Here is a 24,081-nt window from a genome sequence, read left to right on the forward strand (position 1 = left end):
ATTTTGATTGGAGTCTGCTATATATATTATATTTTGCTGATTTAGACTAGATAGCTTAGACCAGAGTCCTTTATTAGCAGCTTATTCATAATCATACCCAAGGATTGGCTAAGAATTATATTCTAATTAGGTAAATGAAAACAGGTTTATAAATATGAAAATTCGTAATACTATGTTTATGGTACTCACCTATCAATTTTTTTTTTTCTTTTTGAGACGGAGTCTATCTCTGTCACCCAGGCTGGTGTGCAGTGGCACGATCTCGGCTCACTGCAACCTCTGCCTCCCAGGTTCATGCAGTTCTCCTGCCTTAGCCTCCTGAGTATCTGGGATTAAAGGCGCGCGCCACCATGCCTGGCTAATTTTTATATTTTTAGTAGAGATGGGGTTTCACCGTGTTGGTCAGGCTGGTCTCGAACTCCTGACCTCGTGATCCGCCCACTTCAGCTTCCCAAAGTGCAGGGATTACAGACGTGAGCCACTGTGCCTGGCCACCTACCAAATTTTATATCTATGACTAAAATATTTTAAAATATTGACCTGCTGTTTAGTTCTTAAATTTCAAATCATGAAATTAGTTTTATAAAAATATGAAGTATGTAGTAGCAGTATGAGAAGGATATTTTTTCAGTTATGAAAGGTACTTGTTCAGAGTATAAATTCTGCCCAGTTTCCAATTTTTCTACAGAATGGTATATATTCTGAGCCTTTCTTCCCTAAGGAAAAACTTTCATCAAAACTTTCTCTCTTGACTGTATTTTTAACAAAGCAGTATGGTTCTAGGACCAGAATAGGTGAAGAGAAGTTAGTAATAGTTCGTCTAGATAGACACAAACCCAGGTGTACATGGAAATTTATCAAATGAGAAAGACAATCTTTCAAATTGGTGGAAGAAAGACAGATTATTTAATAAGTGATGCTAGGATAACTGTTAGACTGCTAGAAGGTGGAGTAGAGAATGAAGTTATATCTCTGCCTCAAATCTTAGATCAAAATAAATTCTTAAAAGGTTAAGATTTAAGTATAAAAAAATTAAACTATATAGTAGGAAGTCCCTGTGAATATTTTTATAATCTTAAGATAGATAAAATTTCTTAAGCATGATATCAAAACCAGAAAACATAATGGAATAGTTTCTGAGATTTTCCTACATAAAGAATATATAAAACTATAATACAGGGGGGAAAAAACATAAAAAAGACAAACTACAAACTGTCAGAAATATTCCCATTATATGTTATAGGCAAAGGGTTCAGATTCAACAATCCAGTAACCCTTACAAACCAATTATTGTCAATGCTATCAAAGAATACAACTGGTCAAGAAATATATGAAAGAGATTCTCAGCCTCAGATAATCAAAAAATAGTAATAATAATAATTTTCGTTTGCCAGATTGACCAAAAAAAAAAAAGTTTTTAAGTAACAGTGCTCTGTGTTGGGAACTGTTTCAGTTATCTAGTTATCTATTGCTGCATAATAAGCCACCCCAAAACAGCAGCTTGAAACAATCATGTTCATTCATTTTGCTCACAGATCTGGGGGTGACTAGACTTGGCAAAGCAGTTCTTGCTCAGGGTCTCCTGCAGCTGTGGTCTGACAGCAGCTGGGCTAGAGTCATAATCTCAAAGAGAGCTCACACATCTGCTGTCTGAGCTGAAAAGAGTCAAGCAGCTGCTGGCTAGAATGGTTGGAGCCTCTCAGCCATCTCCCTCTATGTTCTCTCCATGTGGTCTCTAAGGGTGTTTGGACTTCTTACCTGGCAGCTAAAGGCTCCCAGGCCAGTGTGCCGAGAGAAACTTGCAGAAGTCCTAGAAGCAGCATCACTTCCGTCATATGTTTTGTGGCGATTTGTTAAGGCAAGTACAAAGGCCTCTGAGATGTTAAGGGAAGGGAAGAGGAGTGTCAGAGAATCTGTAGACATGTTTTAAAACCACACAGCAAGCCTGTTGAGAAACACTCTTAGGCACTTTTTACGAGTTTAAAATGGAATAATCCTTTTGGATGACAATCTGGCAGTAATCATCATAATTTATTCCCTTCAGCTCAGCAAGAAACTTTTAAGAATATGTCATAAGGAAATAATCAGACAAGTGTTCAAAGATGTATTTACAAGAATGTTCATCTAGTTGTTTATAATAAAAAATATTGGAATGAACCAAATGCCTAGGAGAAATGATTAAGCAAAAGGTGGTTTATTAGCTGTGAAACATAACAGTGTCAATCTAGACTTAATGATATAAAAACATATCCAGATTGTAGGGAAAAAACAATAATAAGTAGATGATGAAATGGATTAATATACCTAATTTTTTAAATGTATATACGTAAGAGAAAGTTTGGAAGGGTATTACTAAAATGGTAACAGTGTTTAGCCCTGAGTAGTGAGCTTTTTCGTTTGTTGTTGTTTTTTAAATTAACCTATTAATCTTAAAATCAGAAGTAAATCAGCCATACTCTTCATTTTGAAACAATAAGGTATTCATTTTCAGGTTTTAAGTTAAACAGAAAATGTTTTTTGTTTGTTTGTTTGTTTTTAATACATTAATGGAGATGGGATCTCAGTATGTTGCCCACCTCTGCTTCCCAAAGTGCTAGGATTACAGGCATGAGTCACCAAGCCCAGCCAGAAAATGTATATTTTAATGAAAATATTTGACTTGATTCTAGTGTCTCCTCTCTCTTTGATTCAAGGACTGGTTTAATAAATTGCTGAAGTAAACTTTTTTTTTTTTTTTTTTTTTTTTTTGAGGTAGAGTCTCACTCTTTCGCCCAGGCTGGAGTGCAGTGGCGCAATCTCAGCTCACTGCAGCCTCCACCTCCCAGGTTCAAGCAATTCTCTGCCTCAGGCTCCCAAGTAGCTGGGATTACAGGCACTTGCCACCACACCCAGCTAAGTTTTGTATTTTAAGTAGAGATGGGGTTTTGCCATATTGGCCAGGCTGGTCTCAAATTACTGGCGTCATGTCATCCACCCACCTCAGCCTCCCAAAGTGCTGGGATTACAGGCGTGAGCCACCGCACCCAGCCTAAACTTGTTGATTTCATTTCCCAATAAATTCTAAATTTGGCTCCTTGCTCTGTCTTCACTCTCTGTGGACTCTGTAATTTCTGACCTGCTATACTACAGTAACCTCCCCACTTACGCTCCCTTCCCTCAGCCTTATCCATTTCTGATTCATTTTCCAAAGTGCAAGAAGAATATTTTACAGAACCCAAATCTAATCATGTTACTCTTCTGCTTAAAATATTTCAATACTCTCCCCGAGCCTCCAGAGGCTTCATTGCTCTCTGATGAAGTCCAAACTAGATAGCATGGTATATTAACTCCCCAGCCTTGTTCTCCCACTCCATCAAGTGCTAGCCATACAGAATCATGACTCTTTGAGGATTTAGCTCAGCCACCACCTCCTACAAGGCCTTCTCTCATAACCCACCCTTTCCAACCCACCCCATGCTGATTACATTCTCTTACTGTATGCCCTCTGGCACCTTGTCATTAGCTTATAGTATTTATTACAGTATCATAATGCCCATTACCTTCTGTTTCCCCTATTGGACTCTAAATTTTTTGAGGGTAGAAAAAGACAGCTGTGTCTTTTTCATCCTTGTATCCTCATAATTCAGCACACTGCCTCATTCATAATAGAATTTTAAAAATACTTGTGGAGTAATGAATCAATCCATCACTTTTCCTGAAGCTGTAATTAGAAAGCTAATAAGATTTTTTTTAGCTGGAATTAGGAAAAAAGAAAAGAATAAGATGTATAATCAGCTTTTGAATGAAATTCCAATTCCTAATCATACAAAATGAGAGGCAATTAAAATAGCAAGGACTGGGTTTGTTGAACTGTGCTCTTATGCTACATTTGTGGCCTTAGAGAAATTGTTTATCACAGTTACTTTCTTTCTGACTTTTTCCTTGATTCCTCATTCTGTTTTACCGTATTAGGATCAGGAATACTATATAAGCAACATCAACAGAAAAAAAAAATCTAGAAATGACAACCTAAACCTGAAGCCTGGTTTATTTTTCTCAATTATAAAATAAACATTTTTTTAAAATAAGAATTTGGCAAGTAAAAAAAGAAAAAATGAAAAAATTTAAAATCACCTAAAAGCTCACTTCCATGAGATATAATCCTTTCATTTATGTTTTTCCTTTGTTTGTTTCTATATGTACATTTTTTTTTCATACTTAATATTGCTTCAGGAGCTTTTTTCCAGGACCACTGACCCATCCCCTTCCTTGCCACGCTGGCCTCCTTGCAGTTCTTCCAAGCAATCCCCAAGCCCTAGCTACTCTCCTCAGTGCCTCTGTGCATGCTGTTTCTTCTACCCGGAACACACACACTTCCTTGGACCACTGCAAGAAAATAAAGGATCTTGGCCTAAATAAGGACTGATTCCACTTCCAAATCTCCTCTGACTTCTAGCCTAGAAGTCTAAGAGCATAAAATTATACTTGACTAATTATACAATTCAAGTTGCTTATGTTATTATGTGAGTAACAAGCTTATTAACAACTCTTTGTAGTTTGCTTAGTGATTCTCAAATTATTCATGTCTTAGAACAGACCAATAAACTTGTATTCAATTTTTTAAATATTTTTTGAAACAGGCTATAATGCAGTGGCATGATCACAGCTCACTGCAGCCTTGACTTCCCAGGCTCAGGTGATCCTCTTACCTCAGCCTTTGGAGTAGCTGGAACTACAGGTGCACAACACCATGCCTGGCTAATTTTTGTATTTTTTGTAGAGAAAGGGTTTTACCATGTTGCCCAGGTGATCCGCCCACCTTGGCCTCCTGAAGTGCTGGGATTACAGGTGTGAGCCACTGCGCCTGGCTGTAAGTCCTTCCACTTTCTCCTCACCTGAAGATTTAAGTATTTATGCTCCTTATGCTCTTATCTTTATTAAAGGAGAATTTATAACTTCATGGGGATTTCTTTCCTTCTTTTTTTTTTTTTTTTTTTGAGATGGGGTCTCGCTCTGTCACCCAGGAGTGCAGTGGCGCGATCTCAGCTCACTGCAAGCTCCGCCTCCCGGATTCACGCCATTCTCCTGCCCCAGCCTCCCGAGTAGCTGGGACTACAGGCGCCTGCCACCACGCCTGGCTAATTTTTTTTGTATTTTCAGTAGAGACAGGGTTTCACCATGTTAGCCAGGATGGTCTTGATCTCCTGACCTCATGATCCGCCCGCCTCGGCCTCCCAAAGTGCTGGGATTATAGGCGTGAGCCACCACGCCCGGCCTCTTCATGGGGATTTCTAATCTCAACCCTTTCTTTATAACCTACTTAGTACTCTGGTTGCCTGAGTCTTGGGCCCCTGTCTTGCTGTCTCCAGCGTCCTCAGGCAGTGGTTCTCAAAGTGTGGACCACAGACCATGAGCACAAGCATTACCTGGGAAATTGTCAGAAATGCAGATTCTCAGCCCCACCTCAAATCTACTGAATCAGAAATTCTGGGGTTGTCAGAACTTGTATTAACAGGTTCTCAAGGTAACTCTAACGTGCTCAAGTTTGAGAACCTCATCTTCAGGGTTGGAAGAGTTTTTGTCATTGAGGCCAAGCCTCGAGATGCTCTCAGACTTCCTGACAATAATCCTGTGTGGATGTTTGCATATTGGCCCGTAGTAAGTCTTTATAGCTACACATAACAGCCTTCTAGCATACTCTCATGATCTCTCACTGATCTGCCTGATTATATTTTCTTTGACTAGTATCTGTCACATAGTCTGTGGTACTTCTAATTACTGCAGTCTACCTGGCTGGGTTTTATCTCAGCAACTGCAATAGCAGCTAACATCCCCATCCTCATCACCTGCCCCCAGTGACCTTATTTTGCCCAAAGTTCTAGGCCCCTGGGGTCTTCCTCAATGCCTTAAGTAAACCCTGCCATTCCCAGTCTTGACAAAAGATACGACACATAGAAGGGAAAAGCCTTAATTCCTAATTCAAGGCAAAAGTGCAAATGACAGACTAAAACACAAATGCTTGGGTTGAATTCATGAAGAGGAGGAAAGGTGGGAAGAGACTTTTTGCTCTATATCTATTTATATTCTCGAATTTTTTAACAAGATGGTGTGTTACCTACTCAAAAATAAATTATTTTATAATTATTTTTAAAAATGCATAGTAAAAATAAGAATGATCAGGGAAAATTTCCTGGAGGAAATGAGTTATGAGTTTCACCTGGAATAGTGCAAGAGGCAAAGCTTAATGATAAAGGGCATGGAGCACATTCCAGATGCAAAAAGAGTAACTGGGAGAAATGCAAACCATACAAAGAACTGTACACAGATGGGTCAAAGAGCCGGCACTGACTGGTGTTCTTTTACCAAAACATGCTGTTTTTGACAACTTGTTTAGGTTTTGGAATTCCACTGAAAGACGGAGGTGAGAAAACAGATGAAGAAGCAGAGGGGCCATATTCAGATGATGAGATGTTAACACACAAAGGGCTTCGAAGATCGCAAAGCATGAAATCTGTGAAAACCACCAAAGGCCGCAAAGAGGTTAGTCAAGTGTAGAGCTGTTTTCCTAATGATTAGTAAAGGATTTCCCTGCTGCGTTGTCATTTAGGATATTAATGATCCATAAATGAAGGATTGGAATGGTAGAACAGCAGTTTGATTTTTTTTTTTTTTTTTTTTTTTTTTTTACTTTTTGGGGATAGAGCTTTTTTGCTCTGTCAACCAAATTGGAGTGCAGTGTGGTGCAATCACAGTTCACTCAAACTCCTGGGCTCAAGCAGTCCTCCCACCTCAATCTCCCATGTAGCTGGAACTACAGGCACATGCCACCACACCTGGCTAATTTTTTCATTTTTTGTAGAGACAGGGTTTCACCATGTTGCCCAGGCTGGTCTCGAACACCTGGCCTCAAGCAATCCTCTCGCCTCCGCCTCTTGAAGTGCTGGGATTCCAGGCGTGAGCCACCTCACCCGGCCAGCAGTTTATATTTAAAATTCTTTATTCAGATTGATGTATCAGGATATCAGGAAATTTTGAAAATGGTAAACTCTTGATCTGCTGCTATAAGTAGAAAATGGCATTCTCATTTAGCAAATTATATAGTTCAAATACCCAGTCCCAACCCTATGTATAAACAAAGAAAGCAATGAATAAAATTAACCACACAGTTTTGCTTTCAACTAATGCTACATGAAGATTAAATAGTAAACAGTTAACCATAACGTATTGTCTTTGTACCCAGAAAGCAGTGGAGGACTGTGAATGGCCTCTGATCATTATAATCAATGTTCATTGACATTGTACTAAGCAAAACATAAATAATAGGATTAATGTTTTTATGTTACATTAATGTTTTTGTGTTATTAGTAATAATAATCTGTAACATATATCTAAATAGTACCGACTACATTTTTTATGAGTTTATAAGTAATGCTGTCTTATATGCGTTTATTAAGAGAATTTATTCTTTATATCAAAAAGGTAAAAAAATTACTATGATTATGAACTATTAAATCTGATGTAATTTTTTAAAGTAATCATCTAATTCTTAATAATAAAACATTTCTTTCTTCAGGTGCGGTACGGGTCACTAAAATATAAAGTGAAGAAACGACCACAAGTGTATTTTTAGTCATCTACACTTCAAATATCCCAAGACAGATTATGCTAAATACATTGACTTCATCTTCTAACATGATATATTCAGGATTTACACATTAAAATGACTATTTAAATTGTGGCAGTGATGGGATTTACTTTCATGAATTTAAATTGTTTTCATTTCTGTAACAGTTGCTTCCAAATATTGACTACTAAAGGCAGTTCTGCAAGATGTACTAATAGGTATATTAGAAATTATAGAAAATCATGTTGTCCGTTTTCAAATTCATCAACAGCCTAGAGTGCCTGAGATATAAGATGAAACACAAATCCACAGTATACTTGAAAGGAGCCTTTTTATGGTTCAGGATAAATCAGCCTTTGTGATGTACTGTGTTTACCTCCTTTTGTGTTATATCTGGTAATTAAATAGGCCTCAGGTCCAGCAGTGACATAACAAGGACATAATGTAAGATAATAAAGTATGTTTTATATATTCTTTAAATTTTTACTTACATAATACTTTCTAGTTTTTCCACCATCAGCTGAAAGTTTTTGAAACAAATATTTGAAAACCAGGTATCCACACATAGCACTTTTATTCCTGACTAGTTTTGCACACTTGAAAATTGTTTACTTATTTTACAGCTGTTTTACTGACGCTATCTTTATTGTTGTTTGCCGTATTCTGACATGTCAAATCTATGCCTTGAATTATATCATCTCTTTTCCTGTGGGTTTCATTTGTTAAATTCATTGGATTTTAATAATATAAAAGTATAGCTAATTGTTCAGCTTTAACAATTTTTAATTATCTTCTTAACAAATAAGAAGTTGCTTTAAAGATTAACCAATTTTCTATATTTAGCTATATAGAGTAGTTGAACTTAACGTGTTTTTGTCAACACCAATTACATTTTCAGCTTTTAAAAATGGTAGCTTTTGTGAAATAGAATCAGTGACCAGTATAGCACTTAGATCCCTTCTAACTCATATAATTTTTCTCAGCCAATCCATTCACAAGCTTGGCGTTGATATGTGCTGCTAGTTTATAAACTGGCGTTGACGAAAATCATTTGAATCTCTTCTGGCTGAGATAATTTGCCAATGCAAAATACAGTCGTCATTAATCCTGCACATTAGAAATTATTAGAAACATATTACTTTTTAACTTTAAATCTCAAAGAGATTTTGAGTTATTGAACTCTTAAGGCTTTTTTAGCTTGAACTGATAACTATGCATTATGAACCCTAAGTCAATATATTTTTGGTGGTTTTAGTGATCAGTAATCAAATTTGTACTTACTATGCTTGTTCAGGTAATTTACTTGACTGTTCTATTTGTTTGTCCAAAAGATAAAATGATGAGAGAGATTTGAGAGATCTTTGATCTGTCTCCCTTTTAAGAAATGAAGCCAGCTGGTAATGTATATTCAGGACTTCCTCAGAGTATTGGCCAAGAACATAATGTTTACACAGGAGTACCTTGGTATAATGCATACATTGTCTCATGATAATAGTCATAAAATATTTTATGGATTATTTCACATTCTTCATATATAATAAGTAAAATTAATTCAGTTTTTTTCTCCCAAAGTTTAATTCTGAATAACTCTGTCTACTTTACCCTAATTTTTAGCCTCTTAGTTTCCGGAAGGACTCTAATTTCTATTCCAAATTCCTATGAATTCTAATTGTAAATTCTCGGAAGAGAGTTTTATTTATATGACCTGGTACTAGACTTCTTAATATAACTGTTACACTGTCCTTGTCTTTCCTACTCAAAGGCAATATCATCTGAAGTTGCCTAATAAGGTCACGTGAGTCGAGTCAAGAACTTTATCTGTGGGAGCTGATTTGCACCATTTTACCTTTTTTTTTTGTTTGGAGACGGAGTCTTGCTCTGTTGCCAGGCTGGAGTGCAGGGCACGATCTCGGCTCACTGCAACCTCTGCCTCCCGGGTTCGAGCGATTCTCCTGCCTCAGCCTCCCGAGTAGCTGGGACTACAGGCACGTGCTACCACGCCCAGCTAAGTTTTGTCTTTTTAGTAGAGACGGGGTTTAACCATGTTGCCCAGGATGGTCTCCATTTCTTGACCTCATGATCCGCCTGCCTCGGCCTCCCAAACTGCTGGGATTACAGGCGTGAGCTACCGCGCCCAGCCACCATTTTATCTCTTTAAAATCTAGTCTCAGTATTAAACCTATTCTTTAGTAAACTCATATTACTGTTCTAAATTGAAGAAATTATTTATTCCTCTGTACTTCTTGACTCAAAATTCCTTATCAAAGATAGTCTCAAAGAGGTAGTACAAGTCCTGTTTAACTGTACTTTTTCACATTCACAGTGCTTCCTCTGACATCTTTCCTTACATCATTATACACTGTTGATATCATTTTACTCTTCTTTCTCTTTTACATTTCTTAAATTTTGGTTCTTTTCCTGTACATGTGTTTTAGCGGGCCCTTTTCTTTGAACTTTGTCTAATTAGCCTATACATTTTTGTTTCTTTTAAGATAGAACAGATCTTTTTTTGTTTCTCCTTTTAAGTCTACTGGTTTTAAAAGAGGTAAATGTATCCATAGACCAGAGTGCCTTGCTTTTTCCTTTGCCAGCACATGGAGCACGGGATTAGATGCACAAACCTATTTAGGGAACTATTTTGGTAACTGTTTGAGTTTACCCAGAAATTACAGCTGGTATTTTATTTTACTGTACATTTACTCAACTTGTCCATTAGTATTTAACTATTTCCAGAGTTTGTTTAGGAGTAAGAATTGACCCATTCTTTAGTTTACCATATTTTTCCTGGTATAAAAAGGAGCCAGAAATAAGCCTTATTGCTAAATAATTAATTATGTAAGCCCACCTAGGTCCTGCATAAGATCCCCCTCACATACTTCACAATATATATATATGTGTATGTGTGTATGTGTATTTGGCTAAAAAATTGTACTGCCAAAATTACTGATTATAAATACTTGACTATGCTGATTGATGGGACAAAATGATTAAAGTATTTTCAGGGATCTTATTCCATATGTCACCACCAAAGATTTCTACAGTGTTATAAAGTATATAAATATTCCAAATTTCTGTGGTTAAATATTTTTTCTTTTTTTTCCTTTTTTAGAATAACACAGTCTGTGCTTTCCAAAAATGCTTGAACTTTTATGTTGTTAAGAAATATATAATGATATCTTACATTAAGCATGAGTCTAATTTGTATTTTTAATTGGGATAGATTAAATTTTCATTTGATTATCAGGAAAATTAAGGAGTTACATATTTAAAAGCAATTTTCTGTGTTTTCTTCTTTGTAAGTTGACTCATTTGTGAAGCAATTAGGTAAACTTTGAGATCATTGTTATTGTGGTTTGCAGTATATATTTCTTAGTAAATATCACAAGATTAAATTTTTCAGAAAGAAAATTAGAGCTTTTTTCCCAAAATATGTTTAAGATTTCATCTTTTTGTAGTATGCCACAGATTTAATGTATATTAACTCTTTTTTTAAGACATTGACCATGACTTAACATTTTGTCTTCTAACACCTTTTAAATCTATGTACTTTAATAGTTAAGAGAAAATAAGTTTGCAGATTTTTAATAATCTCTTTGTAAAGGCTATCTCTAAGCCTAGTATGTGGGTAATTTTACAGGTGTGTTTTTTGATAACTTTAATATAAAATAAACTCATTTTATTTGTGGCAATTCACGTTTCTTTTTTTATGCCAGAGTACATATGTTGGATTCCATGAATTGGTATTACTTATATTATGTGTTGATTAAATATATGCACACACTTAGGATTAAAAATCACAGAGCAAATTATGAAAATAATAAACATCTGGTAAGGTCATCCATAGGATTATGAAAAAGAAATACTGAATTGTTAAATTTGGATGTTAGAAAGGGAAGATAGGAAAAACAATGAGTACAGAAATCCTCACCATCAATTTGGATTGGTTAGCTGTCTCAGGCATAAAATGTAACACAAAATTCAGATTTATGTATCCTGGAAATGTTCTGGGGTTCCATCTGTTTTAAAGTTAGACGTCTGTCTGCCTCACATTTAAGCTTTAGAGAGAAATCCTATGTTTTAAGAAGTTTCTTTGTGTTACTTCATTATGACACATAATGCGTGTTAAGGTCTTTCTAGATAGCATTTTAAATGGAATTGTTTTCATTTTTATTATGAGGTATATACTTGTAATGATCTAAAGAGGTTAGAAATATAAATAAAAATTCAAAAGAACACAATATATGAACAGCATTTTTTTCAGTGTTTTAGTCTCCCTTTAAATCGTTCACTGTTCTTAAAAAAGAGATTTAGAAAACAAACATCATGTCAGAGGCTGATGAATTGTTCCCTGGGAAAACATTCTACCCCTTTACCTACCCATCAGTATTTTAGTCTTAAAACACTCTCCTTATGGTCTGTCTTTGGTAACGTTTTTTAAACTGCTTTTTATAAGACAATGCTTTGAATTGAAATTTTAAAGCACAGGATTGATAATTGTCTATAAGTGTAAATTACTAAAGGACCATGCTCAACAAAAGCAGGAAACTCACCATGCATACTGTTTACCTTACAATCCCAGATTAAGAGAGAAAAAGGCAAGCATGTTATTTTGGCATTATGTGCAAATCAAATCAGCATCTTTTTTTTTTTAATTCAAAAATATCCACTGATTACCTACTTCTTATGAGAGCACTGTTAGGTTTCTGCACAATACTTATATCCAAGTAAAGTAGCATAGAATTAATTTAAGGGAAATAATTCTTTCTGTTAATAAAATGAATTCACCATTACCAACCAAATCAATGTTTGGATTATTTGAGTATTATTTATTCTAGAATTTCTTCTTGGCTATTGAATAATTCATGTGGTTCTCTCAGAGCAGTTTTTGTTTTTTAATTATTGATTCCCTTCCCCTACCTCTTACATCCAATATATTGGTAAGTTGTTTTGGCTGGCTCATCTCCAAAATACATCCTGAATCTGACCATCTCATTCTTGAAACCTTACTACATTTTCAGTAGCCTTGCAAATTTTTCAAGGTGAGTTTTAACCTTGAGTCCCTTAGGACTGCCACAGTTTCTTATATTTTCAACCGGTGCCTTGGGGAATACTCGTAAAAAGAAAGTCGTGAAGGGAGAGAACAGGATCAGATGCTTTTGCACGTCAGTCTTGTGTTTTTCTCTTCCAATCACTGCTTAATGCTGAGATTTGGAAAAGATGTGTGAGGAGAGTTAATGAAGCCAGGTTAGAATATCTGGCTGAATTCTAATGTGTTTTGACAGGATGTTATCTCAAACTACTGGGAAACATGGGGTATACGTGGGCATTTCCCCCATGGCAATGCTAAGCATAATTTAAGTCACTCTCAATTTGAGGGCTACAATAGATACGGTAGTGCCAAGAGTCAATAGTAAGTATCTGAATTAGGGTTCTCCAAGGAAAAAGAACAAATAAGATATGTAGAGAAAGATTTATTTCAAGGAATTGACTGGTGATTGTGGAGACTGGCAAGTTCAAAATCTACAGGGTGGGCCAATACACCAGAGACCCAAGGAAGAGCTGATGTTTCAAGTACAAAGGCAATTCTGCTGGTAGAATTCTCCCTTCACCTGTTGGATGAGGCTCATCCACATTGTGGAGAGTAATCTGTTTTACTCAAAGTCTACTGACTTAAACGCTAATTGCATCTAGAAAATACGTTTACAGCAACATAGACTACTGTTTGATCAAATGCCTGGGTACCATGGCCTAGCCAAATTTGACACATAAAATTAACTATCACAGTATCCTTAAAATTAAATTCCAAAAGCTAGGCGTGGTGGCTCACGCCTGTAATCCTAGCACTGGGAGGCCAAGGTCAGTGGGTCACTTGAGGCCAGGAGTTCAATACCAGCCTGGGCAACATGGCAAAACCCCATCTCTATGAAAAAATACAAAAATTAGCTGGATGTCGTGGCGCATGTCCATATTCCCAGCTAATTGGGGGGCTAAGCCAGGATTGCTTAAACCTTGGGAGGTCAAGGCTGCAGTAAGCTGAGATTGTGCTGCACTCCAGCCTGGGTGACAAAGTGAGACCTTGTCTCAAAAAAAAAAGAAAAAAAATTCCAAAAGAAACTCCACTTCAAAATATAAAGTCATAAATTCAGTATGTAGAAATTATAAATATTTTATTAATTTATCTTGTAAAGAAAGGGGATGTTGTAGCACGTGATGTATTTGGAAGAAGAATTAATACTTTATAAGGCTTGTGATGCCCCTTACATTCAGTTGTGATAACCAACAGTAGTATATGTTTGTTTTCACACTTTGCGAAGAGGCATCATCCCGATTTTACAAATAGGCAGAGACTCATCAGTGACCAACCTGTGACCGGGTACAGTGGCTTATGCCTGTAATCCCAACATTTTGGGAGGCTGAGGCGGGTGGATCACTTGAGCGCAGTTCGAGACCAGCCTGGGCAACATGGCAAAACCCCATCTCCACAAAAAATACAAAAATTAGCTGGACGTTGTGGCTGGCGCACACCTGTAGTCCCAGCTATTTGCGGGGCTGAGGCAAGAGGATTGCTTGAGCCCGGGAAATTGAGGCTACAATGAGCTGTGATCGCACCACCGCACTTCAGCCTAGGTGACACAGTGAGACGCTGTCTCAAAAACAAAAACAAAAAACAGTGACCAACCTAGGACCCAAGCAACCACAATGTTTGTGACTTCGGACTCTGTTGTTAATTCCGTCACAGCTGGTTATCTTAGAGATGACAGAATACTTGGAAAGTTAACATGGAAATGATTCCTTCCATACATGCATTATATAATACGAAAGTTTCAGATTATCAGTGTTAAATGAAGTAAAGTTGTTAAGTCATTGGAAGTTAATGGATTTGGTTTTAAGAGTAGCTTTAGTACAGAGAGAAAGGATGCTTTTAAAGTGAATAGAAAAAAATAAGGACAAATAATTTACTATCAGTTATGGACTAAGACAAACAGGAAGAATCTGAAGAGTGGATGCAGCTGAAACAGGAGGAGTATCCTCTCAGGAAGTGCTTTCCTTCCTTCCTCTCCTTTCCACCAACATTTGTTCCACGGCTTCCTCTCTTCAAACCACACCTTGTAAACCCTTTTATGTGCTCTGTTCACAACAAGAAGAATTTCATGTGCTGTTCCATACTGGGTTTTAACTAATAAAATGCACACACACACACAAAAGGCCAAATGACTTTTTACACAGGAGATTAACTTTATTCAGTCTTTAAGCTGAAAGAAAGTACAGTAAGGATATATAGCAGGCGACAGTTTCCATATGTTCTAGGAAAGTGGAGCTGTATTATTTATAGTTTACAACATGTTGTATAAAATTAAAGCTAGCAAGGGGGCTCCCAGGGAGGTAAATTAAACAAAGAAGGGAAGACTTAGAGAACTCTATTTTGCTATAATCAGAGGACATGCCTATAAGAAAGCACTAAAAAAAATAATATTTAACATTAAGCAATATGCAAAAGTAGTTGGGGTGTTTACAATAGCTTAAATTCTAAAATTAAAAAGGACATTGAAGATTGAGAAGGGGAAAAACACCTTAATTTTGTAATCTTAATAGAAAAATGTGTCCTAAAAGCAGGAGTAGGCCGGGCGCGGTGGCTCACGCTTGTAATCCCAGCACTTTGGGAGGCCGAGACGGGCGGATCACGAGGTCAGGAGATCGAGACCACGGTGAAACCCCGTCTCTACTAAAAATACAAAAAAAAGTTAGCCGGGCGTGGTGGCGGGCGCCTGTAGTCCCAGCTACTCGGAGGTGAACCGGAGGGGTTCAGTGAGATTGCCCATTGATCCAGCCTGGGGACAGAGTCCCTCTCAAAAAAAAAAAAAAAATGTCATTAAAAAGGTGTATCTTCCAAAGTGCAAAGACACGTTACAAGAAATCAGGTTGCTCTTTGACCCACCAGTCTCAAAGCACATTAGACTGCAGCAAGTAATAATTGCTTCCTCATTTAGATTAGACAATGAGTGCTCTCTGCAAGCTGCTCTCCTCTAAATAGATTGTAGAGAGTAATTGAAACAAGTTATATGGGGAAGTGGAGTGACTGATTCCTCAAAGTGTGGGAGCAGAGCTATGGTAACCTCTTGAGCCTGGCCTTCATCCTGTTCCTATTTAGGGAATCCGCGGGGCAGCCAGTGTTGAGTGCAGTCTGCAGTTCGCCAGCTTTATTGTTCAGACTTGAAGGGAAGGTCACATGCCCTCTTTGACAGAGAGGTTTATGGGCTCTCTCTAATTAGCAGCACCCTCCACCAGACAGACTGTTGGCCACTTTCCAAGAACGGGGCTTGGTAGCGGCCACTGATGAAGGAGAAAACAAGGTTATTTACCCTGCGACTGTAATTCTTGGCACAAGTTCTCCCTTTACACTCAGACACGTTTTTCTTTTGTTCCAACTTGCCTTTGGAATTCTGATTAGGGCGTTAAGGGAGGGAAATGCAGCTATATATTTAGTGGTGTAAGCAACCCATATGTTGGCCTCAGATACTTTTGACTATTCTAAGACCTCATACCAAAAGAGAGAGAGAGAGAAAGAAAAAGGAAAACGAAAAGGGCAGCGTAGTCGAGCGTTGCTTGCAAATGTAACTGCTTAAGCACATGCCCACACACAACCCCAGAAAAGGAAGTTTAATTTGCAACATCTATAAAATAACGACAGTTGTATGGTAGGACACAGAAATCCCAGCGGTAAAGTGTGATTGGGCTTAGCTATTATTGGAGTGTTAAAAGAGTACCGGGAATATATTTGGCTTGTCCTGTTCTGTCGGTTCTGTAGGCCGGTGGATTAAGCTGATAGAAATGCTTTTTGGTTGATTTAAACCAGATGCTCCGACTATTTTTGTCCCGTTTGCAGGCGCAGAAGCTCTGCATAAGGCAATACTGCCCCCCTCGGCCGTCCGCCAACTGCAAGGCGTAGGAGCCTGGTCTCCACTAGCCACCTCGGCCATAAAACCCTTTCAAGTCCCTATTATTATTCCAGGCACATTCCAAGGGGATTGAGTCACAGAGTTCACTTGGCTTTTCTCCGGCCCTGAAGTGCCTGTACCAGGTGGAATACGACTCTCAACTTCAAATATGGAATCCAAAAGCTGTCAAAGAGCGCTTTAGAGCAAGCCCCAGATGCGACTCTCCCCCTCTACTGCCACTTCTCCCCCTACCCCATCTGGGGTTTGCTGGCTGCGCAGCTGTAGTCCCACGCCAGCACTAAGGTCGCCTGGTCGACAAATGAGGGTTTTCTTTGGGGCATCCTGTAGAGCCCCCCTATTTTCTCTACCACTTTGAGAAGCCCCAAGGGCTGCTTGGCGGCGAGGCACAGACTGGGCTGAAACCTTTTCCGTTGGGCAGTGCGTCCAGGAGAACCAGGAGGCCCAGGCCAGGAGCCCAGGGGGCTTGAGGTTCTGCTGGCTTTTAAGTCAGCTAGGAGGGAAAACTCCCAGCCCCTCCCACGCGTCCGCCCAGACTCGCCGGCCGCCTGCCCTGGGCGGGTAACGCGCACATCTGGCGGCCCAGGAGCCACATCTGATGCACTAACCCCCGCAACCAGATGTCCAAGAGGCCGGGGGAGTCAAAGAACGCCAGGGGCGGGGCGACCGCAGCTGCGGCTCCTCCCTCGGGCAGCGGGAGTCCAGATGCGAGGGGCGCCCTCCAGGGCCGAGCTGGGCCGGCCGGGCAGCTGGGGGGCTGGGAGGTTGCGTTGCAGGGTGGGTGGGTGGGTGGGTGCAGTGAGGCTGGAGCCGCGTTGAGGGGCTGGGCTAGCGGGGGGAGGCTGAAGCCGCGCCGGGGAGAGGGAGGTGGCGGTTGGGTGCTGGAGGGCGCTGGGTGCCGTGCCAGTGGGCGGTGGCGCCTTACGCCACCTGCCCCACCCCCGTCACCGTGCCCGCCCCAGTGCGTGGGATTTTACAACCTAGGTCCCCGGGAGGTGGTGGTGGAGGGAGGGGCGGCGGGGACGTTTCCGGGGCAGGGGAGGGGCGCACTGCTCCAGTTCTGGACCGAGGGCGGGGCTCCCCTCTGCCTCTCGCCTCTGTTCCTGCGCTGAGACGCAGGCGTTTCCTGGTGCGGAGCGACTCGCCCCCGAGCTCCCCTGCACCGTCCTGGGAGTCGGGAGGCGTCAACCCAGATGACCCGACCCGGAGATGCTAGATCCTCTGCCCTCTTCCCTCTACGAAGTCCTTAACCGGAGAGGGAGGAGCTACCAATGTCCTCCAGACGTTCTCCAAAGCCCGAGCTGCTGGGAGAAGCTTGCTCAGGGCGGGTGCGCCCTTCAGACGTTTGTTTGCACGCTGGGGTTTTGACGTTTCGCTAAGCAACAGCTTTTGCCAGGGAATCAGGGCTGTTTCGAAGAGCTTGCGTCTATTGGATGCTCCCATCTTGAACAAATCGTTTCCATTCGATTTGTTTAACCAAGGCGAGGGCGGACTGTGTTGTTACTTAAAAGTTACCCTTCATCCAAGCTGTCCTCAGATTTTCATCTAAGGGTGTCATAACACCCCAGGTCGTTGCGCAAATGTTTTGTGACAATTTAGAAAACCAGAGGGGGAAAATATCCTTAGAGAAAAAATCATAACCAACAAGAAAATTATGTTAAATGATGTTAGTCCTTTTTCATCGGATGGTCCCAGTTGACGCATAGTCTCTTACAAAACCAGTGACTATTCACAGTCTTCAGTCTATGGCACATCTCCCGTTGGGGGCGAAGTGCATGAATGGTTCCCATCTTATTCACCAGCTGAAACTCTGAACAAGCCTTGGGGTTTCCTCTCCCAAAGACTGCCAGGCTTCACTGAGAATCAAAAGAAAACAGGATATTAAATGCCTGTGGTAAGTTTTCAAATATGAGCTCTTCCACTGCTTACTTCTGTGAATTGTGGCAAATTACTCAATCTCTTTTGTCCCTGGTGCTGCTTAGAGACAGGGTCTCACTGTGTTGCCCAGGCTAAAGTACAATGGCACGATCCTAGCTCGTTGCACCCTCAAACCCCTGGGCTCAGACTATCCTCTGGCCTCAGCCCCCCAACCACCAAGGGTTACAGTCGCAAGCCACCACACCTGGTTAATTTTTTATTTTTGTTTTTTAGAGATAGGGGTCTCACTATGTCGCCCAGGCTCGCCTGAAACTCCTAGCCTCAAGCATTCCTCCCAGCTCAGTCTCCCAAAGTGTTGAGATTACAGGTGTGAGCCACCATGCCTGGCAAGCTTCATCATTTCTAAAATGTAACTGTACATTTTAGAGTAGCATAGGGGTGGTGTAAGGGTTAAGGATTAATGATATTTCAAATCAAGTGCTTAACGCAAAGTTCGATGCATAGGAAGAACATAATTGTTATTATCAATGTGAGTAGACTGTTTACCACCAAAATGAAAGGTGTGGGCAATGGTAACTGGGTAGCCTCCAGAGATCCTTTTTTAAAAGGAGTATGAGTTTTAATACATTTGTTGAATGAATAAAACCCACAACACTCTAGGCACATCTGCAGTCCTTGCCCTGGCAGAGCTTTCAGTCTAACTAGGGGAAATTGGATGAAATGATAATGATGCATACCTAGTCTTTCGTCATACTGTGAAAACCTTTTAAAACATGGATTTGACTTCTGAGTTTCCCATTATAATCGCTTCCCAAAGAAGATTGTTCGTTCTTTCAGAAAATTTCACTAGGGTGGTGATAAGGTATTAACAGATGTATGTTGAAAACATCCTCTTCCTTTTTCTGCATAGCCCCTTCTTCCTTTGGAATTTTAGAAGAATCTGATCAAGGCAACCTCTGTATTAAGTGAAAATGTGGGAACTCAAAGATATATTAGATGCACAGAAAGTGCAATTCTGAAAAGGTCAGGGCTATTGCGTATAGAGGGGAGCTGCTGAAACTATAGGAGTCTTTTAAATTTTTCAGGCTCAGCTTCCTTTGCTTTAAAGTTGAAGGGTTGGACTAGTTCTTCCTTCCTGCACTCAAACTCTTTGGTTTCAAAGGTAGCTGTGTCCAGGTGGTATTTTCTGTGTATTCCAGAGCCCTGACCAGGAGGGGAAAGACTTTGAGAGGCTTTGGGCTTGACAAAATATCATGACCAAGTGTGGTGGCTCACACCTGAAATCCCAGACTTTGGGAGGCTGAGGCAGGAGGATCGCTTGAGCCCAGGAGTTTGACACTAGCCTGGGCAACATAGTGAGATCCTGTCTCTTAAAAAAAAAAAAAAGAGAGAGAGAAAGAGAAAAAAAAAAATCATGGAGTGATGAGAGAGGCCAAGGAACTCAGACCAGTACTGAATTATAAAGCAAGGTAAAGTGTCTATGACCAGGTATATATTAACATATTTCTTTCTTTTTTTTTTTTTTTGAGACGGAGTCGTGCCCTATCACCAGACTGGAGTGCAGTGGCACGATCTCGGCTCAGTGCAACCTCTGCTTCCCAGGTTCAAGCGATTCTCCTGCCTCAGCCTCCTGAGTAGCTGGGACTACAAGGCACGCACCACCATGCCCAGCTAGTTTTTTTGTTTGTTTTTTGTGGTTTTTTTTTTTTTTTTTAAGTAGAAATGGGATTTCACCATGTTGGCCATGATGGTCTCGATCTCTTCACCTCGTGATCTGCCTGCCTCAGCCTCACAAAGTGCTGGGACAACAGACATGAGCCACCACGCCCGGCTGTATTTCTTTCTTTTTTTTTTTTTTTTTTTTTTTTTTTTTTTTTTTTGAGATGAAGTCTCACTCTGTCACCCAGGCTGGAGTGCAATGGCTCGATCTCGGCTCACTGCAACCTCCAGCCCCCGAGTTCAAGCAATTTTCCTGCCTCAGCCTCCCGAGTAGCTGGGACTGCAGACGTGTGCCACCACGCCCGGCTAAATTTTGTATTTTTAGTAGAGACGAGATTTCACCATGTTGGCCAGGCTTGTCTCGAACTCCTGACCTTGTGATCCGCCCGCCTCAGCCTCCTAAAGTGCTGGGATTACAGGTGTGAGCCACGATGCCCGGCCAACATATTTCAATGTATATAGTGGATATATTAATATATACATTGGTATATATATTTTTAAAATAAGAGGTACATATGTATTTATTTCTAGCTTATCTATAGTATAGATTCCGTATACACACAGATCACCCTGTAAGTTTTCCTAATACCTTACCTACAAAACAGGTAGAATTTTCTTCTTCTGTCTATGATCGTGGTCTGAAGGATGACTTTTCAGCAGCAGAAGGGACTGGAATGGAAGGTGTCCATGATTTTGGCTGGAAGAGAGAAGTGTGCCCTCTTGTGGGTCTCCTGTCATGTTCTCAGAAAGTTCCTCAAGATAGAGCTGTGGCCTTTGTGGTCAGGGCTGTAGTCCCATTTTACCTTCAGATGCCTCCTATGCAATTTTTTTCTCATCATCTTCCCTGAGAAATATTTCCCAAATAATAACACAGCTCCATCATCTCCCTAAATTATCTCCCTCACACTCCACATCCAATGGATCAGCCCTTCCTCTCAGGTCTAATTTTTTTTTTTTACTTTTTTTTTTTTTTTTTGAGACGGAGTCTCGCTCTGTCACCCAGGCTGGAGTGCAGTGGCGCAATCTCGGCTCACTGCAAGCTCCGCCTCCCGGGTTCACGCCATTCTCCTGCCTCAGCCTCTCCGAGTACCTGGGACTACAGGCGCCCGCCACCACGCCCGGCTAATTTTTTGTATTTTTAGTAGAGACGGGGTTTCACCGTGGTCTCGATCTCCTGACCTGGTGATCCGCCCGCCTCGGCCTCCCAAAGTGCTGGGATTACAAGCGTGAGCCACCAAGCCCGGCCAATTTTTTTTTTAACTTTTATAAGTTTAATGTTGTCACTGTTTACATATTCATTGGTACAATTTACATCGTTTTATACTTCTCCATTTTTGCAAAGATAGCATGTACACAAAGATACATATTCAATAACTGAGAAACAAGTGAAACTTCTAATCTATACTTTCAGGTTTGTTCAATCATGATACTTCTGATAAGGATCATGGACATACCAGTTTCACCTCTCCCAGAAGGACGTCGCCATTTTATCTTAAGAGTTTACTCTGGGTTTTATTGCAGAATACAAATTCCCTCAATCGCTTTTTTCTTGCAGGTTCCTTTTTCCATAATTTTTTCTTATAACCAGCCTTTCTCCTCACCCAAAGGCCACAATGAAGTCGAAGAAACCTGTAGATGACAGCTTTCACAGTCTTTCTCTTGTCTTTTCGTGTACTGAAGTATGTTAGAGATCTGACTGGCAGCTTCAGGACACTCGGAAGCAAGGGGGACACTCTATTAAGGATCGCTGAAGTATGCCCACATGTCAGGTTTCTCTCAGATGTGGTAAGTCTGGGAGTGGAGGAAACAACTGGTGTCTGAATATGACTAAAACGTCCAGTGGACAATGCAGAAATAAGAGAGGCATTCTTGACACAGTTTCGGTAGGCTGAAGATGCCAAAATATTCAAGGGACATCGGATTCCTGAAGCTGCTCTCACCGCACCAGCAAAGGCAAAAGCAGCCATCCCTCTCAGCTCTAATTTATGGATATGGATGTATCCCAAACCCCATCCCTTCTTACTACCTCCTGCACTAGCAACTAGTCCAAACCGCCATCATTTCTTGCCCAACCTGCTGCAATCACCTCTTATTTTCCCTGCTTCCACTCCTTCACCGTATATTTCATTCTCCACACAGCAGCCAAAGCGGTTTTTTTAAAAAATACAAATGAAATGTGCTCACTCTCCTATTCAAACTCTTTTAGTAGTTTCTTTTCTTTTCTTTTTTTTTTTTTGGAGACGGAGTCTCGCTCTGTCGCCCAGGCTGGAGTGCAGTGGCGCAATCTCGGCTCACTGCAAGCTCCACCTTCCGGGTTCACGCCATTCTCCTGCCTCAGCCTCTCCGAGTAGCTGGGACTACAGGCGCCCGCCACCACGCCCGGCTAATTTTTTGTATTTTTAGTAGAGACGGGGTTTCACCGTGGTCTCGATCTCCTGACCTCGTGATTCGCCCGCCTCGGCCTCCCAAAGTGCTGGGATTACAAGAGTGAGTCACCGCGCCCGGCCTAGTAGTTTCTTTTCACACTTGGATAAAATCCACACTCCCTCACCACAGCCTATATGACTGGACTCTTGCCTAATCTTCTCACCTCATCCTCTATCACGTTCTTCCCTGTTCATTCCTCTCCAGGAACTGGCTTTCTCACCGTTCCTCAGAAATATGAAGCAAGACTACTGCTTTAGGGTCTTGCATTTGCTGTTTCCTCTGTTTTCAACCCCCAGACAGTCACATGGCTTTCTCTCTTACCTCACTCAGGTCTCTGCTCAAATGTTGCCTCAGAGAGGACGTCCCTCATCACCACCCCAATATAAATGAAGCACCATAGCCGTAGCCGTTCCCTAACCAATTGCCCTACTTTATTCACCTTCACATCTCTTATCAAATATCCTGTTTACCTGCTTACTTGATCATTGTTTGCTTTACCTCTAGAATGCATGTTCTATGAGTGTAGGGACTTGGTCAATCTTGTTCAACAAGGAACCTCCAGTCCAAAACTGTACCTGTCATAGAAAAGGCACCCAATAAATATGCAAATCAAACTACAGTCACTCAGTGACAGAGAGAGAGAAAGAATGAGAACAATTTAAATAGTGTAAGGAAGTGTGTTTACTATTTTGCTCAGTAAGTGTATGCACTAGAACAAGTATGAGGTGGGAGATGTGTATCTACTTTATCTCTTTAGTTCCCCTATGCTATTCACAGTATGATCAATGTGCCATGCTGGGTGTTTAAAGATGCTGACAGTTTGAACAGCATGGCCCTTATATGCAGAGAAGTTCCATAATGAGTTTGAATCCTGGATTCACCACGTTAGTGTGTGACCTTGGGGAAGTTACTTACCCTTTCAATGCCTCAGTTTCTTCATCCATGAAATGGGGCTAATAATAGTACTACCTCTATAGGATTGTTATAAGGATTAAATTAATAATATAAACGTCGTAGAACAGTGCCTAAAACATAGTAAGCCGTGTCTGAGTATTTTTAAAGCAAACCTATTTGGCTGTACTTTGTTCTCCTCTTTCTTGGGGACTTTATAACTTGAGTACTTATAAGATACTACTCTGCCCAGCACTTTGGGAGGCCGAGGCGGGTGGATCACGAGGTCAGGAGATTGAGACCATCCTGGCTAAAATGGTGAAACCCCATCTCTACTAAAACTACAAAAAAATTAGCCGGGCGTGGTGGTGGGCGCCTGTAGTCCCAGCTACTCGGGAGGCTGAGGCAGGAGAATGGCGTGAACCCGGGAGGTGGAGCTTGCAGTGAGCCAAGATCACGCCACTGCACTCCAGCCTGGGCGAAAGAGTGAGACTCCATCTTAAAAAAAAAAAAAAAAAAAAAAAAGATACTACTCTGAAGTGACTGGCATTGAAATTTTCATTATGCTTTTAGACCAGTAATTTTAATTTTAGCACCAAGTACAATAAT

At 40.5% G+C, this 24,081-nt stretch overlaps 2 protein-coding genes across 2 annotated transcripts in view; one reads left to right on the top strand and one right to left on the bottom strand.

Moving 5' to 3' along the window:
* REEP3 (receptor accessory protein 3) overlaps positions 1-12,195 on the top strand; it is a 103,910-nt gene extending 91,715 nt beyond the window's left edge. Inside the window, exons 7-8 of the mRNA XM_032138254.2 lie at positions 6,374-6,519; positions 7,553-12,195. Of these exons, the coding sequence (XP_031994145.1) occupies positions 6,374-6,519; positions 7,553-7,609 (203 nt within the window). The 3' untranslated portion in view covers positions 7,610-12,195. The remainder of the gene's footprint in view (positions 1-6,373; positions 6,520-7,552) is intronic.
* A 9,446-nt stretch (positions 12,196-21,641) lies between these two features.
* Positions 21,642-22,121, bottom strand: LOC116458529 (large ribosomal subunit protein bL35m-like). Its single transcript, XM_032754801.1, has one exon. It carries the CDS (start codon positions 22,119-22,121, stop codon positions 21,642-21,644), a length of 480 nt encoding a protein of 159 aa, XP_032610692.1.
* Positions 22,122-24,081: the final 1,960 nt, after the last annotated feature.

Source organism: Hylobates moloch, unplaced genomic scaffold, assembly GCF_009828535.3.
Source record: "Hylobates moloch isolate HMO894 unplaced genomic scaffold, HMol_V3 SCAFFOLD_3, whole genome shotgun sequence".
Lineage (NCBI taxonomy): Eukaryota > Metazoa > Chordata > Mammalia > Primates > Hylobatidae > Hylobates > Hylobates moloch.